The 17,954-nt window shown below is 40.9% G+C and overlaps 1 protein-coding gene across 2 annotated transcripts in view; it reads left to right on the top strand.

Moving 5' to 3' along the window:
• Window positions 1–17,954, top strand: part of esyt2b (extended synaptotagmin-like protein 2b) — a 148,159-nt gene that overhangs the window by 63,171 nt on the left and 67,034 nt on the right. For both annotated transcript variants that reach the window (XM_055664564.1, XM_055664573.1), the window contains exons 3-6: window positions 1,592–1,726; window positions 2,903–2,979; window positions 8,696–8,768; window positions 10,000–10,089. In XM_055664564.1, coding sequence (XP_055520539.1) covers window positions 1,592–1,726; window positions 2,903–2,979; window positions 8,696–8,768; window positions 10,000–10,089 — 375 coding nt within the window. The remainder of the gene's footprint in view (window positions 1–1,591; window positions 1,727–2,902; window positions 2,980–8,695; window positions 8,769–9,999; window positions 10,090–17,954) is intronic.

Genomic DNA, 17,954 nt, shown 5'->3' with positions numbered 1-17,954 from the left:
ATTCCATCTGCCAATACTCTGCCCAATTTTCCATCCGATCTATACCCTGCTCTAACCTTAAAAAATAAACCTATAATAAATATTACGAGTTACTCAGTCGTGTGAGGGAGAGAAACATAATGGAATTATTTATTCCGTGTTTATTTCGATATTATTAAGCAGCATGATGTGCGATATTTATTCGCCTGGACCCACTGCTGTGCCATCGATTGATGATCCAGTAAGGATTGAGTGGTAGCTCTAGTTGAGGAGTTTTTAAATGAGAAAATAGAAAAGCCCGCAGCATGCCTATTCATCACTGTCCTCGAAGTCGGCAGTAAATGGACTTTTATGGCAGGTGGAAGAAGATCTATTTGCAGGATTGTAATAACTTGCTGAAACTAGCTGCTGGCCTCATAAAAGTAGAATGGCTAATGTGGTGAGGGACTGGGAAGATTCAATCCTCTCGGTAGCTTTCACTCATATCTTTCTGTTTCTGAAAGTATTTTCCATGCTTGGTTTGCAATAACATTATCTATTCCAGGCAGTAGATAATACTGAATTATTAACTGGCCGTATCAATGTGCTTAAAGGCAACAGGAACAGGTAGCTTCTGAAAAGTACATGAAGGGATGCCAAAGATCCAGAACATTGCTGCTGAGTTGGTGCAGAAATATATCTTTAGGGCTGGCATCAATAGCATATGAATAATTAATTCTCATTCTGTTCAAAAAGCACTTGAAGCTGGTTTAAAGGAGATGGAGAGGAGATGCATTAATGGGGGTTTGAATCTCATTGCCTGGTGGAGGTTTAATTAAAACCTGGACAACCATTTGAAGAGCCATAATCTGCAAGGCTTTGACTTTCGAGCTGGAAAAGTTGATTAATCCAAAATCGTTATCTTAATGAATCTTAAAAAACAATTAAACAGGTACATGGATAGGATAGGTTTACAGGCTTATAGGTCCAACGCAGACAGGTGGGACTAGTGTAGATGGGGCATGTTGGGCCGAAGGGCCTGTTTCCACGCTCTGTGACTGTATGACTATGAATGGTACAGCGAGCACAAAGGGCTGAATGGCTTACTCTTGCTCCTAATTCACAGCTTGTATTTGAGAAGGCACAAAGCAGCCAAAAAATAATGTTGCTGTTTCATAACTCCAGTGTCCCAGGTACGATTCTACCTCCAGTGCTGTCTGTATTCATGTGCACATTTTCCATGTGATCGTTTGGGTTTCCTCTGGGTGTTCCAGTTTCCTCTGGCATCCTACAAATGTTCTGTTTGGGTATTTAGTTGGCTACTATAAAGTAGTGTAGATGGCTGGCAGGAAGGCTGGGAATTGTTGATGGATATGTGAAAGAGAAAAGGTTGCGGAGAATTAAGTGGAGGAATGTGGTGGGTGTGGGAGCTGGCACAGACTCGGATGGCTGATTGAACTTGTGTTATATGGAAATATGAGTGAAATAGGAAAACCATTTCATGCGTTGGGGCGAGGGAGAGATTTGGAAGCATTTAGAGAGCTGGCCATGGCCGAAAAAAAATTGTGCCCTTCAGGTTTATGATTCTATACAATCTTCTCTTTTTAAATGTCTGTTTTTTTTCCTCCTTCAGATTGTGAAACACCTATGGCCATTTATCAGTCAGTTTGTGGAGAAATTGTTCAAAGATACTATCGAACCGGCTGTGAGGGGAGCAAACAGCCATCTTAGTACCTTCTCCTTCACAAAGATTGACTTGGGAACCAAGGTGAGAACTGGCCACGTTTGAAATCTAGATCTTTACATGAGCAACCAAATAAATAATCGCTGTTATAGATACAGGCTTTTCCTAGGTAATGGACACTCAACTAATGGACGCATTTGCATTAGCTCCCATAAATGTTATTAAATTCAAACAAGACCAAAACTGAAAATACCTGTTGACATGGAACTGCCCCATAGTTGTGTAGGAGGGAACTGCAGATGCTGGTTTACACCGAAGATAGACACAAAATGCAGGAATAACTTAATTGGGTCAGGCAGCATCTCTGGAGAAATGGAACAGGTGACGTTTCGGGTAGAGACCCTTCTTCAAACTCCTTCTACCATGTCTGAATGGCTAATGAATGGCAATTAATGTTTGTGTTATGTAGGTAGGCAGGTTTCTCATGACATTCACCTGACTTACTCATTTCACCCTCCATCAACATTGCTATTGATCAGAAAAAATTAAACTCTTTAAAGCCTTATTTATTTGTGTCATAATCACTGATGATGCCAATGGGGAAGTAATATAATCACAACCGCTTCTTCACTACCTCACCTCTAACCCATCTTTACAGTAGTACTCCACCCTTGTCTTATTCCACTTAAGCTAAGCCTCCCATGTACTACCTTTGGTCTGTTCTCCATTACTCCCATTTCATGCCCAATCTAAGCTCATTTTGTTCCTGACCAGCGACCTCCCTGTACACTAGCACTACCCTACACTCTAGGGAAAATTTACAATTTACTGAAGACAATTAACCTACAAACCTGTACGTCTTTGGAGTGTGAGAGAAAACCGGAGCATCCAGGGAAAACCCACGTGGTCACAGGTAGAACGTACAAACTCCATACAGACCTGTAGACAAGATCAAAGTGTGGTCCCTGGCGTTGTAAGGCAGCAGCTCTCCTGCTCCACCACTGTGCCACCCTTTTGAAAAGAGGGGGGGGGGGGGGGTGGTACACTCTTCTTGTGTATGTACATTTGTACCAATTCAACGATGGTCTATACATGTTTCCCACCCATGCAACATTTCATATGGAGACTCCCTAGTATCCATTGTGGAGTGAATTTTGCATTCAGTTTCCTGATAGGATTTTTACAAATGTTTGTTATTTTGTGATGATGGAAAGTGTTTTCTAGGGACTCAACTTTGCCTCTTTATTTTTCTCCTTTCAGGCTTTGCGAATAGATGGAATAAAAACGTATATAGAAAATGTGGACAGCAGGCAAATTATAATCGATCTTCAAATCAGGTAATTTATATCCAGGTTTTGAATAACTAGACATGATATACATTTTTTGACTGTGAAACCTGAAAGGAACAGTCATTATTGAGTTGGATCATGTGCAGTAATGATTTCAATCTGTTGGTTTGCTATTATTTTCACTCCTTCCTGAAAGTACTTCCTCCTTAGATGAACACATGCTGGAGTAACTCAGTGGGTCAGACAGTATCTCTGAAGGAAAGGAATAGGCAGCATTTCGGGCGGAACCTTTCTTCAGACCCTTTTTCAGTTTCAGGTTTCTGACCCGTCGTCTATTCCTTTTCTCCATAGATGCTGAGTCTGAAGAACGGTGTTGAACCAAAACGTCCCCTATTCCTTTTCTCCAGAGATGTTGCCTGACCCGCTGACTTACTCCAGGACTTCAGGCCTATGCTACATACTGGATAAACTTACTAATATATTGAGTGAATTTCTCAGTACAAGTACAGCCTTTAGCTTTATGGTATCTTTCCCAATTATTTTCAGCATGGTTTAACATCATCTGTTGTGTTGGTGGAAAGGAAGGTTTTGGGTGTTCACTATTATGTCACACGGCACATGATAAGAAAGATCCGACCAAATCCACAACTCGCACATATTATTGGTTCTTTGTTTTGGTTGTGTCAAACCATTAGCTATCAATCAGCCCCAGCTGTATTCTTGATCATTGCTGTGCTGTTTCAACTGGTGACCTAGATTTTGCTTTGGTCCAGGCTTGCATGGGCACCAGTATGAGTTTAGTTTAATAGTTTCACGTGTACGGAGGTACAGTGAAACACCTTTGTCTGCATGCCACCCAGTAAACATCAATACAATCAAGCTGCACACAGTAGCAATGTTACAAAATTTTGAGATTTAAAAAATCAAGTCTGTAATTTATCCCATCAGATAAAGCATGAAAAGAAGTTTAATTTGATACCTAATTCACTTTCATATCTCAAGTATTTAAAAAGTTATGGCCATTTTCATACTCGGAAATTAGCATCTTGTTCCCTATTGATTTTCTATGGACATAACAAAAAAGCTGTGATCGTGTGCAGTCAAAAGCCCATAACCTTCTTAAAAATTAAGAGAACTGAATGAAATTTTCAGTTATCGTAGATTGAACCATTCTGAAACAAATATAAAATAATCTTACTTGGATGACCTGAAATTAAAGCATATAATTAGTTAGTTACCCAAGTGTAGCTAATTTCAAACTTCAATTACTAGATCTAAACATTTATCCATTTCTTAATAAATGATTAACATTTTTAAATAGCCTAAGTGTCCAAATAATATTCATAAATAATTCACAATAAAACATGATTTTTAAATCTCATTTACATTAATTTATAGGCCAAATGGAAGGAATTTAGTGTTCAATTGCTGTAAATTAAAGTCCATTTAAATCAGCTTTCTAGTGGGATCCTGTGAACGCGCTGGTTTAGAACGTTCACATTGCGATAGATTTGTGCCTCAAATGCCCAGAAAAATACTGCGGGATATAATGGGCCCAAAATGAGCTACTCGCAATATTAAACTTTGTATAAAGGGATCTTAAGAAGCCCTTTTTAATGTAAAAATAAGCAGCCTACCTTCTGTTATTTGCTCTATGCGACCCTGACAGCTGCCGGGTCGCGGGTTTAGAGATTGATTTTTAAACTACTATAACTATTCTACGAGGCCTTTAAAACTAATAATAGCTTTTGTGACGGGGTCTTCCAGCGATTTTTCGTTAATAATTAACTAGGCTGAACATCTTCGATTTGAACAGCCTAGAGAAAATTGCGTTTTAAACCCGCCCCCCTCTAAATGGCGCCAAAATCGCGCACACCCGCAGCGACAGATTTTCAGCGACGCTTCAGGTAGGCTTTGCAACATACCTACACACAGTGCACAAATAAAGGATAAAGGATATGTTTAAGAAAGAATTGCAGATGCTGGCAAAATCGAAGGTAGACAAAAATGCTGGAGAAACTCAGCGGGAGAGGCAGCATCTATGGAGCAAAGGAATAGGTGACGTTTCAGGTCGAGATCCTTCTTTAGTCTGAAGAAGGGTCTCGACCCGAAACGTCACCTATTCCTTCGCTCCATAGATGCTGCCTCACCCGTTGAGTTTCTCCAGCATTTTTGTCTACCATGGATAAAGGATACATCATTTAGCGCAAGATATAACATTGAAGCCCGATAAAGCCCAATTAAAGGGAGTTCAAAGGTCTCTAATGAGGTAGATGGTAGGTCACTCTAGCTGATGAGAGGACTATGGGTGAAATATTACAAATCAACATAACCTATTTAATCTTGTGGGTAAAGGTTCTGCTAATTTACTTCCAGATAAGTCATTTCCTTTATTTCATTATATATACATTATATAATACTATAAAAGGAAGCACATTCTTTAAAAATATTGTTGGTGGTTGTTTTCATAACTAACAAAACTAAAGAAAAAATGAGGAACAGCAGATGCTGGTTTACACAAGAAGACACAGTGATAGAGTAACTCAGCAGATCAGGCAGCATCTTTGGAGAACATCTGCCGACAGAAGAAGAGTCCCAACCCGAAGCATCACCTATTCATTTTCTCCAGAGATGCTGCCTGACCCGCTGAATTATCCAGCACTGTCTGAGTCTGTTTCTAAACAAAAATAAAGATCTAGTGTTATATATGATACAAATAAAGCTTGGATTTGAACATTTGGATTTCTACCTGTGGCAAAGTGTAACTGAAATTTAGTGTCATCACCTGTAAATATAAGGGACAAAATAAACACTGGATGTCTCACTGAGTCTGGACATTGGATGTCTCACTGTGTGTATAGATTTGTATAATGGTATATGGACACACTGATCTGTTTTGTAGTAAATGCTTACTATGTTCTGTTGTGCTTAAGCAAAGCAAGAATTTCATTGTCCTATCAGGGACACATGACAAACTCACTAGCACTTGCACTCGAGTCTGTGCTAATATATCATGTTGAAAGTAGCAAGCACAGCATTCGAATGTCCCCATCCATGTACAATACAATACAATACAATTTATTTGTCATTTGAACCCCATTGAGGTTCAAACGAAATGTTGTTTCTGCAGTCATACACACAAGAAAGTACCAAGACACAACACAATTTACACAAACATCCATCACAGCGCATCTCCTCCTCGCTGTGATGGAAGGCAAAGACTTATCTCTCCCCTGCACTCCCCATTCCCCTCCCGATGTCAGAGTCAAAGCCCCCAGCGGGTGATGGTAATTGTCCCGTGGCCATTAACGCCGCGCCGGATGGTGCAAGGCCGCGCTCCGGGTCGTGTTGTTGGAACCCCCGGTGGGCACTAGCAAAGTCCCACAGCCATTCCAAGCCGCGCCGGGCGATGATGTAAGGCCCTGCTCCAGGTACTCTTCAACCCCGCAACTCAGGCGGGTGATGTCGCCGTTGCGGAAGCCCCAAAAAGCGGTCTCCCAGCAGGGACCCGCGGGCTCCCGGTGCCACCGTCCACCAGACCCGCGGTAAGCCTCCGAATCTCCGGGGTCAGGTCGCAGCCGAGTGCCACCACAGCTCCACCCGCTCCGAACTCGGCCAGCCCCACGATTTTGAGTAGGTCCGCAGGCTCCGCGACCGGAGCCCTAGGTCGTTCCTGCCGGAGGCTGCCCCATGGTGCTCGGCCCCAACGACAATGGAGACCCGACAGAGAAAAGGCCGGGTTCTCCGTGCAGGGGATAGATTTTAAAAGTTTCCCTCACACCCCATCCCCCACACACACACACCCACACACATACACAAAAAAATAATAAAAACTACATTCAAACGAGACAAAAAATAATAAAAAGACAGACGGACTGCAGAGGCCGCTGCGACGTGAGTCGCGCCGCCCACCGGACGTCTTTGGTAATATTCCTAGCAAGGAAAATAAGCTTACGACAAATAATTGTGGGCTGTTCCCTTTAGGGATGGAGAGTATTCACAGTAGTTTCCAGGAGCTGTAAAACCCAGCATCCCAACTACCTGTTGTAGGCAGTGAAGAAAGTCTCCTGTGTGAATTTGTAATGCTTATTGCCGAATACTAATAGCATAACTGCTTCCATACACAATCTGATAATTTATTCCAGAAGTCATCTGAAAAGCAATGGCATTTGATATTTAACCCAGTTCTATATTTGTATTTGCATAACCATCATGCAATTCCATTTGTGTAAGGAAGAACTGCAGATGCATGGTTTAAATCGAAGGTCGACACAAAATGCTGGAGTAACTCAGCAGGTGAAGGCAGCTTCTCTGGAGAGAAGAAATGGGCGACGATTCGGGTCAAGACCCGTCTTCAGACTGAAGGGTCTCGACCCGAATCGTCACCCATTCCTTCTCTCCAGAGAAGCTGCCTTCACCTGCTGAGTTACTCCAGCATTGTGTGTCTTCCTTCCATGCAATTCTATTTGTTCCCGCAGTATTGTAGCTGCGGCCTTTTTTAATTTATTGAACTTTTCTCAAGCAAAAGGTGCATGTCAAGATTGGGGTAAATAAGTAATTTAGTTGCAAAAGTGAATTGCAGTTTTGAATGGATTTTTCCCCAATGGACAGGTTTCAGAGCCATAAAAGAATTAGTTAAGAAATTTGACGAAAGGTTGATGTCTGGTGTTTTTAACTTTTATACAGCTCTGAATCTAGATATGTGAGATCCATGTTTTTTTGGGTTTTTTTTAAGCCATCACCATCTGTAAATTGGTAATGTCGCATTATCCAGCATTTTTCTGCTGTGACCACTGCGTAGATACTGATGTTGCATCACTCCCACTAAGACACTGTGTTTACACATTGCTGAAAGAATCATAGGTCAGGTGGCCAAAGCATGTTAGACGCATGTCTGATGACCTTGTACCAACGCACTTTACTTCATGGAGAGCTGACGAAGGGAAAGCAATCACATGTTGGACAGAAAAGAGATTTGAAGACTTTCAGAACATCCCTGAAAAGTTTCAACATCGACACATGCCACTGGAAACCTGCATTGGGTCATCCTGTTTGGGGTACTCGCATATAAAGTGGCACTTGCTCAGATGAGAAAACTAGAATGGTGGAAGTAAGGAGGAAACGAGAATCTTGGAAATGAAGAGCCACTGAAACTACAGAATCCCTCAATCTCTGTCACCTGTGTGTGAGAAACATTTGAGATCCGATTAATCTAATCAGCTATCTTGTATAGATTGCATCACTCCAAACTAGATGTCATGGTCTTGCTCTAGAACAGGTGATGAACAACAACTAAGACATTGTACACAATGGATGCCCATGAATCGGGCTGGTTGATAGTCTTGTGAGGAGCCTTGAGATACTTTGTTCCAACAGAAGACATGGGTTTGCCTTGTTACTTTCTCTCACATAAATGTCATCATTTTTATTGTGTTCTCCGGAGGTCTAATAGGCAAAGTTTTTTTTTTTTTTCCACAGGGAGGGGAAGGATAATTCATGAATGGGTGTAGAGAATGGGGAAAATAGCATACTTGTTATATGGGAGCAAACATTGGCTTCATTGCTGCTTGCTGGTTTTATCTGTACACATGCATTGTGCTCTAAAATATAAAAATAAAACATTTGTGAATTGGGTGAAGTATCTATATTGCTTTCTAAATACATTAACTTCCAGAACTTGTCAGCAGACTTCCAGATTAATATTTAATTTAACAAAAGAACTTTTGACAAATTGCCAATGCAATATATTTTCTTTATTTTCCAGTTATGTTGGAAACTGCGATATAGACATCGAGATCAAAAGGTATTTTTGCAGAGCTGGAGTGAAAGGCATTCAGGTGGGTGACCTATTTTTCACCATTCTTCAAAATTATTTCTGCAGCTCTCTTGAAATGTAAATATGTTGGATAACTTTTGGGAGAGGTGGTTAACAGATTTCCCTTGGCTTTGTGCAGTCACATGGAAGAGGATTTGGTCCTGCTTCACGAGGCAGATGGGGAGGGGTGGAAAAAGGTTCAATATTGTGGGATTTTGCATGATCACAGAGTGGAATATTTACAGTAATATCTTCATGAGACGTGGCAAGGATGCAGGGTCGATGGTCATGATCTCTAAGAGGAGTAGCTTTACTTACTTAAATGGCATGTCCGTCTACATTTGTGTTTTAAGTAGCTGGTTTGTTGGAAAATATTACCTATGAGACTTGCACGATCCTTTGGCCTGGATAGAGGAAAAGTTATGGATGTTGTGGATTGGGCTTTCCTCGTTATTGTTTTCGAATTGTATCGGAGAAGCTTAAGAAATCGTAATCAAAATTGGAACATAATCAAAGACTTGTCCCATCCTGGTCATCCCTTCCTTTACCTGTTCCAGTCCAGCAGAAAGTACACAAGCTTGAAAACGTGCACCACCTGATTTAGGAATAGCTTCTTCCCTTCTGTTATCAGTCCTCTGAAAGATCCATCCATAAGCGTTGGTACTGTCCGACTCACCTGTATCCCATTTCAGACATTGGACTTTGTGTATGGAAGTGGTGCATTACAATGCTGAGATCTATATCCTGAACCCTATCTTTCTCTTTGCTCCACCTATTGTTTGACTTGACTGCATTTTTGTATAGTATTATCTGATCTCATTAGATAGCATGCAAAACAAAACTTTTCACTGTATCTCCGTTCATGTGACAATAATAAACCTAAACTTAAATCTAAACACTGATCGCTGTAGGATTTCCTCCTTATCATTTGCATTATTATTTGTGGAGCCTTCCCCATTAATGTACTTTAGTGCTTTGTCTGTCTCGATGCTTCCTCGTCCATTGTAATTTAAACAGATCCTGAATGTCCTTTTGAAGATAGTTTCCTGTGAAATAATGTTGTTTTCCATGATCAAATGTTAATGTGTAAAGGAGGCAGCTTTTTGAACATTTAGTATTGTACCCTAGTGACTTCAATGATTAAAACATTTTGATGAAAGTTCTGGTGTGTAATGAGCACAATTTTAGGCATTCGTTAATTTGCAAAAATGGAGGGTCTTTTCTGAAATATGATCTTATTATTCTACCTGCAGATGAACGGCACACTTCGAGTAATTCTGGAGCCCCTAATTGGCGACATGCCACTGATTGGAGCGCTAACTCTCTTCTTTCTCCGCAGACCTGTAAGTATAGCAATCAACTCCTCCAATAAATTGGTGGTTGACTCATTGTTAAAAATGTCTTCTTTTGGCACTAGCCACTGCTTATCGCACATTCTCACGTTTGGACTGTTGCAACGTCTTTGGTTTTGAGAGATTACATTTGAGCAGTTACAGTTTCCAACCTTTAGACCACAATGTGCGCAAATGTAAGATTATCATGTGCGTACATATAATTTAAAATGGCTTTATTCACAGGTAGTTAGAAATTGAAATTGTGTGATAAGCATTTGTTGAAGCCGTCCTTAAACTTTTAGATGGAACGGACTAATTCTGTTTTTGTAAAATAAAATAAAATTAAGTGTGCCATAAACAGCAAACTAAGTAGGATTCCTTGGGCAGTGAAATCGTTGGCTTAGATGGTTGCATGTGAAACACAGCATCCTCTTCATATACGCTACTGGTGTAATACATTTAAACAATTGAAATGGAATGGAAAATTCAAGTCCTTGATCCATCTTAATATCAAAAAGATGTAAATATATGGCGATTACAATGTGGAAATTGGCATTTCAGTCCCGCATTTCCTTATTTGTATTTAAGGGAAGTTTCTTGTCACATCCTTCACACTTGACGTGAGGTACAATGACAGGAAAATTTGAGAGCCATTTGGGGCATAATAAATCCCATGAATAGTAATAAGGCATATATTTTGGATGGTGTTTTATAGACTAATGTTGGCCAGGACACTGGGGGAACAAGTTCTTCTTTTGTTTCCTTTTGAGTTCAGCAGAACAGATAGATAAGCATTTGCTTACAATTTTGAGCCCAAAACCGTTTAATGCAGAGATGTGTGTTGACAATTGATTGAGCTATCACTTAATATTACCAGCAACAGTTAAGGGCTTGTGCAATCCACGGCAATTTCTTTAGTTCCACTTTGTGATAAAACTGTACTCTAATCTGTTTTTAGTTTAATGATATACAGCAGTGGATATGTACATAATTTAGGATTTGATTTTCTGTTACAACCTCTTACATTTTGCAAGAGTTTTGCAACAAAGCTCTCACATTTTGACAAGAGGCATGAAGAGAATCTGCAATTGCAATGGAGAATTGGACATGAGCAAATGGCAAGCTTTTAGATTAGGGTTAGTTTAGGTACAAAACCAAGCATGTTCCCATTTGGAGGAAACTGCAGCACCTAAAATTAGATTATTTGGATGTCAAAGGAAGTGATAAAAAAAACAGGAAGTTGATGGTGTACATCAGATATAGAACACAATGGAAATCTAAGTTTAATATAGTGTTGTGATGAAAGTGCATCAATGGAAGCATTGTGTTTATTAAAGCTCCTTCACCTGCTGACATTTCCAGCATTTCCTCTGTTTAATTTAAGATCTCCATCACCTGCAGTATTTTGCTACTGTTTTTGTTTTTGTCAATAAAGAAACCACCTGAGAAATTGTAACAGGGGAAAAAGAGGAATTGAGGAAAAAAGATTGATTACAAATGGAATCAGAAAACGTTTAAACATAAAAAGCAAAGGAATAATTAAAGCTATGGTGAAACCCGCTGAGTTTCTCCAGCATTTTTGTCTATCTTCGATTTTTCCAGCATCTGCAGTTCTTTCTTAAACATGAAATCAATGGTGGTGGGAGGAGAGGCAAAGGGTGTGACTGAATTATAGAACGTACTTTTCACCTGAAGATAACATTAATGAAACTGTAGAGGAGGGATAATATAGACCTATTGGTATAGGATAAAGGTAGATTACAGGAAAGAAGCGGAGGCATTGAAGTGTTTGCAGAGATGCTTACCAGACTTCATCTTGTTTATTGAAGCACCTTCACCAGCCAAGATTTTAAGTTTAAAGGAGATGTTTCAGTTTAGTTTATTGTCACATGTACCACGGTACAGTTAAAAGCTTTTGTTGCGTGCTATCCAGCCAGCAAAAAGACAATAAATGATTACGATCGAGCCATTTACAGTGTATAGATACATGATAAAGGAATAATGTTTAGTGCAATGTGTGGGGTGGGTTTTTTACACAGAATGTGATGGATGCCTGGAATGCATTGCTGGGGTGCTAGTAAAGTTGGCTACGTCAGTGGCGTTTAAGAGGCTTTTAGATGGGCACAAGGAATGGAAGAAAGTGGATCACGTGTAGGCAGAGGAGATTAGTTTAACCTGGTACCATGTTCAGCGTAACAATAAGGAATCAGCCATTTAGAACGGAGACGAGGAAACACTTTTTCTCACAGAGAGTGGTGAGTCTGTGGAATTCTCTGCCTCAGAGGGCAGTGCAGGCGGTTTCTCAGAATGTTTTCAAGAGAGAGCTAGCTAGGGCTCTTAATAGCGGAGTCAGGGTATATGGGGAGAAGGCAGGAACGGGGTACTGATTGGGGATGATCAGCCATGATCACATTGAATGACTGTGCTGGCTTGAAGGGCCGAATGGCCTACTCCTGCACCTATTGTCTATTGACATGGTGTGTTGTACTGTTCCATGTTCTATAAAGGAGATTTTAAACAGGTTGACAAGACTTGAGGCTAATAAGTAAATTCCCTCTCTGGATGGGCTGGATCGTAGATTATCCCAGCAGCTGAATATTTTTCTTGGGGTTGGAGGTATCAGCGGATTGTGGGAGAAAGCTGGAATGGGGTACTGAATTTGTATGATCACATTGAAAGGGAAAGCAGGCTCATGAAGTCACATGGCCTACTCCTGCTGTTATTTTCTTTGTTTCTATTGGGGAGGTTGTGATGGAGAAACTAGCAGCAGTATTTAATCCGCATGAATAGAGGAGATTCCTTCTTTCATACAGCTGACCTGGAGCAACAATCAAGAGTAAAAATAGAGAATGCTAGAAAAGCTCAGCAGGTTAGGCGGCATCCACGGGTAGAGAAATACCTTTCAATAATAACATTCTGTCGTAGGTCTGATAAAACGTCATGAACCAAAAAATATTAGCTGTGTTCCTGTCTCTACAGATGCTGCCTGACGTACGGAATATTTCCAGGATTTTTTGGTTTTATTTCATAACTGGCAAATGCAGTCCTTTGCTTTATAATTACATGTCTGACCCAGAATTGGTTTATCATTCTAATGTTCTTGAGAAGGGGATATATATTTCAATAATGTAAGCATCAATATTATACATTGGGCAATGATTTGTTATCTAATCTTCGTATTTTGATCATAATAACCCTCATCACATTTTCCAGAGCAATTAATATCACTTTTATTGAATAAAGTCACTGCAGCTGCTGTGATCTGTTTGGATCTGGCTTAGACCTTTGCTTGTTTTGTTGCCTGACAGCAACAGGTAATCCTGGTAACCACAAGCCAATGGTCTGCTACTAGTGGTGGGAAAACTACAAAAGACCAGTGTCAAGGAAATAATTTGTTATTTCAAGGCTACAGGGTTCCTCATAATGAAAGACACTAAGTGCCAGAGTAACGGGAGTAGTTCATTTTGCAGATGACACTAAAGTGGGTGGTATTGTAGAAAGCAAAGATGATTGTCAAAACATTGTAGCAAGATCTAGTACTGTCCCTGCCTGCTTCAAAGTCTCCACTATTGTTCCCGTACCCAAAAAGCCAAGGATTACTGGTCTTAATGTTTACAGGCTTGTTGCACTGACCTCCGTAATCATGAAGACCCTTGAAAAGACATGATATATTTCAGGTGGGCCAGCACAAACCCCCTGCTGGACCCCCTGCAGTTTGCAGACCGGGCCAATAGATCATTGGATGACACAGTCAACCTAGGCCTGCACTTCATCCTCCAGCACCTCAACCGCCAGGTGCACCTATGCAAGGAATTTGTTTGTGTATTTTAGTTCTGCATTCAACACCATTGTGCCAGAGCTACTACACTCCAAACTTTCCCAGTTGACTGTGCCTGAATGCCTCTGTCAGTGGATCATCAACTTCCTGACGGACAGGAAGCTGCATGTGAGGCTGGGAAAGCACATCTCAGACCTGCTGACCCTTGGAATAGGAGCACTGCAAGGCTGCGTACTCTCCCCTCTCCTTTACTCTCTTTACACCAACGCCTGCACCTCCACAGACTCCTCTGTCAAGCTTCTCATGTTTGTGGACGACACAACCCTGATTGGACTGATCCAGGACGGGGAGGAATCTGCCTACAGACAGGAAGTGACACAGCTGGCATCCTTGTGCCGTCGCAACAACCTAGAGCTCACTGCTCTTAAGACAGTGGAACTGATTGTAGACTTTAGGAGAGCTCCCCCTCCACTCACCCCACTCACCATCAACAACACCACAGTCACATCTGTGGAGTCATTTAAGTTCCTGGGAACCATCATCTTCAGGGATCTTAAATAGGGGCCACCATCGACTCCACAGTCAAAAAGGCCCAAGAGAGGATGTACCTCCTGCGGCAGCTGAGGAACACAATCTGCCACAGGCAATGATGGTCCAATTCTACACGGCCATCATGGAGTCTGTCCTTCTCCATCATAGTCTGGTTTGGCTCGGCCACCAAGCATGACATCCGGAGGCTGCAGCGCATCGTTTGATCAGCCGAGAAGGTTGTTGGCTGCAACCTTTCCCCCCCCCCCCACATTGATGAACTGTACACTGCAAGGGCCAGGAAGCGAGTGGGTAAGATCATCTCTGATCCCTCTCACCCTGGCCACAAACTCTTTGAATCACTTCCCTCTGGAAGGCGATTCCGGACTGTCAAAGCCACCACAGCCAGACATAGAAACAGCTTTTTTTCCCCACAAGCAGTAGCTCTACTCAACAGCCAAAAGTCTGTAGCCTCCTTTTGCTCTGGTATTTTATTTCATTCTTCACATGTTTAAATTATAATGTTTCATTTTTAAATGTCTACTGTGTATCGCGTTGTTACTTGCGAGCAAAGCACCAAACCAAATTCCTTGTATGTATATACACTTGGCGAATAAAACGTACTCAACTCGGGGGAAACGGGTAAAGCTAAAACAATCTCTCCCCATAACTAAAGTTCTTCAATCTAGGTCATTGAAGGCACTCAAGTAATTTAATATGGGAACCACTTTAACGTGACCGTAATAGCAACCAAATGCATTTTTCTCAATACTTTAAACTATATCAATCCAGTGATTACTTCAAATGTTTATAAATGAAGCACAGAAGCAGGTAAATAGCAAAATAGCATTGCTTTCCCAAACCACCCTCCCACCCTTTCATGCACAACCTGCAGCAGTCTGTGTACCTCACACCAATGTCTCCAAACTATTCACAATCCACAGAACTTGAGTGCAAGTCAGGTTGACGACCACACCCCAGAACCGCCCAGAAATTTGACACTAAACTTTTAACACCCCAAGATAGATTTCCCCGATTTGTAAACTCTTATAACAATGCAGTCTCTCTTAAACATGTCAGCACATATAGATGGGCAAAGGGGCAGGTACTGGAAGGCAAGCAGCTTTCAGTTGTGATACGTGTTTCCATCATTACTAGCACTGACTGTGATCTGGCTTGCCAGAAGTCAGTCATTACAGAATGGCCTAAAATCCCCATGAGTAAATTTTCCTTCTGCATGTTTCTATCTTTCCCACTTTCCCTTCATGAAGGCATTGATTCCATGTTGAGCACTAAACTGCAAGTCAGATAGTTTTAAGCTTGATCATAGCTTCATCGATACAATATGGTCACAATGACAGCATTCAGTCATCTCGGAGAAAATAGGCACAGACCTCACTCATGGCCTAGCTTTTGTACAAAATATGGTCTTTCAGCTAACGCACAGAAACCCACGATTCAAATATATTTTTTCACAAAAAGAGGAAATAAAGGTCAAAAGAGATCTTAAACATGAAAGACTATTTTAAAGAGACAAATGGTGAAAGACCTGATGATTGTTATGCATGTCACATGAGTGTATAAAGATTCAAGTTCTCACGCACGCTTGTTCAGGGAATTTGGGAATATTTTCAATTTGGGTTCTATTACAGTATGGAAAGAGATTAAAAATAGAAAAGAATAATGATAATAGAATAATTGCAGTAGCACCTTTTTAAAACTAATAATGAGTGATACAAGGGTATTCTGTGTGTTGTAAGAAAGAAACAGACCCAAAATATTATGGAGGGAACGTTAAAATAATTCTAAGTGGGTGAGCAACAGTGAGGTAAATAAGGTTCAGTGATCTGCAAGTCAGATAGTTTTTAGATCAGCAGACTTCTGAAAGGATTATTCCCCACACATAATTCAGCATGTTAAGTATATACTGCAATGAAATAAAAATTAGGATATTTACAAACTACATGACTGGCAAATTGTGGGTTATGAAGCAATTGTTTAATTTGTATCTAACAGCTTGGACACATAGAAAATAGGTGCAGGAGTAGGCCATTCGGCCCTTCGAGCCAGCACCACCATTCAATATGATAATGGCTGATCATCCAAAATCAGTACCCCGTTCCTGCTTTCTCCCCATATCCCTTGATTCCTTTAGCACGAAGAGCTAAATCTAACTCTCTCATGAAAAAATCCAGTGACTTGGCCTCCACTGCCTTCTGTGGCAGAGAATTCCACAGATGCAACTGAGCTTTGTATCATGTGGAATTAATATTTGGTAAATAATTGTATTTATTATCAGGAGCTTAAGTACTGCATAATGCATGGTCTTGGAGTGGGAACACCACCAAACTTACCCCAGTTTTCTGAAGGCAATAAGTGGCTCCTGCATTGCTATAAGAGTTCGCAAATCGGGGAAATTTATCTTGTGGTGTTAAAAGTTTTGTGTCCAATTTCTGGGTGGTTCTGGAGTGTGGTGGTCAGTCTGACTTGCACTCCAGTTCTGTAAATTGTGTATAGTTTGGAGACATTGGTCTGAGGTACACAGACTGCTGCAGGTTGTGCATGAAAGGGTGGGAGGGTTGTTTGGGAAAGCGATGTTATTTTGCTATTTACTTGCTTCTTTTTAAACAGTTGATGTAATCGCAGGATTGATATAGTTTAAAGTATTGAGAAAAATGCATTTGTTTGCTATTAAGATCACGTTAAAGTGGTTCCCATATTAAGTTACTTGCTGCCTTCAATGACCTAGATTGAAGAACTTTAGTTATGGGGAGAGATTGTTTGCGCTTGACCTGTTTCCACTGGATCAAAGATGGCTGAGGGGTGATCTGATAGAGGCATGTAAGATGATGACAGTCTAAGATAGGGTAAGAAGTCAACATCTTTTTTTTTTCCATGTGCAGTGCTCCTGTGATGGAAACTTAATGCTTAGTATTTTCTGTGATAATTTTGCTTCATTTTAAGCAAGAATGGATCAGGAATTTCCTTGATATTGTCAGAATGCTGCAATTTCTCTCAAGGAGGCTAAGTATGTTCATGAGCCGATTGACTGTCCTCCTAGAATTTTTAAGCTCTGATGAAGCTTGGAATGGTGTGCTTGTTTGGGAGCCTGGCACCAGGCATATGTGCTATACGGCCAGCTTTGGTTGAGTGCCCTAGCAGTGAACCTCTTATAAAGAAAATGCATCCGGTTGAGGTATTAATGAAGGGTTTCTCCACTGACAGCCACAGCGATCCTCCTCAACTTCTGCTTCTCAGTGGCTGTAGAGAACTTCCCAAAGTTCCCAGAGAAATCGACCATATGACAGATCCAATTATAATGGAGGAATTTCTTTAGCCAGGGACGGGGAATCTGTGGAATTCATTGCTACAGGCATTGTGTATTTTTAAAGTGGAGATTGATGGGTTATTGTTTAGTAAGGGTGTCAAAAGTCACGGCACTACCGTGGTATAGTGGTAGAGCTACTGCCTTACAGCGCCAGAGAATCGGGTTAGATCCTGACTACCAGTGCTGTCTATACGGAGTTTGTATGATCTCCCTGTGACCATGTAGGTTCCCTTTGGGTTC

Source organism: Leucoraja erinacea, chromosome 2, assembly GCF_028641065.1.
Source record: "Leucoraja erinacea ecotype New England chromosome 2, Leri_hhj_1, whole genome shotgun sequence".
Taxonomy (NCBI): domain Eukaryota; kingdom Metazoa; phylum Chordata; class Chondrichthyes; order Rajiformes; family Rajidae; genus Leucoraja; species Leucoraja erinaceus.
Note: the sequence above shows the minus strand (reverse complement) of the source record. Positions and strands in the feature narration are given on the sequence as shown.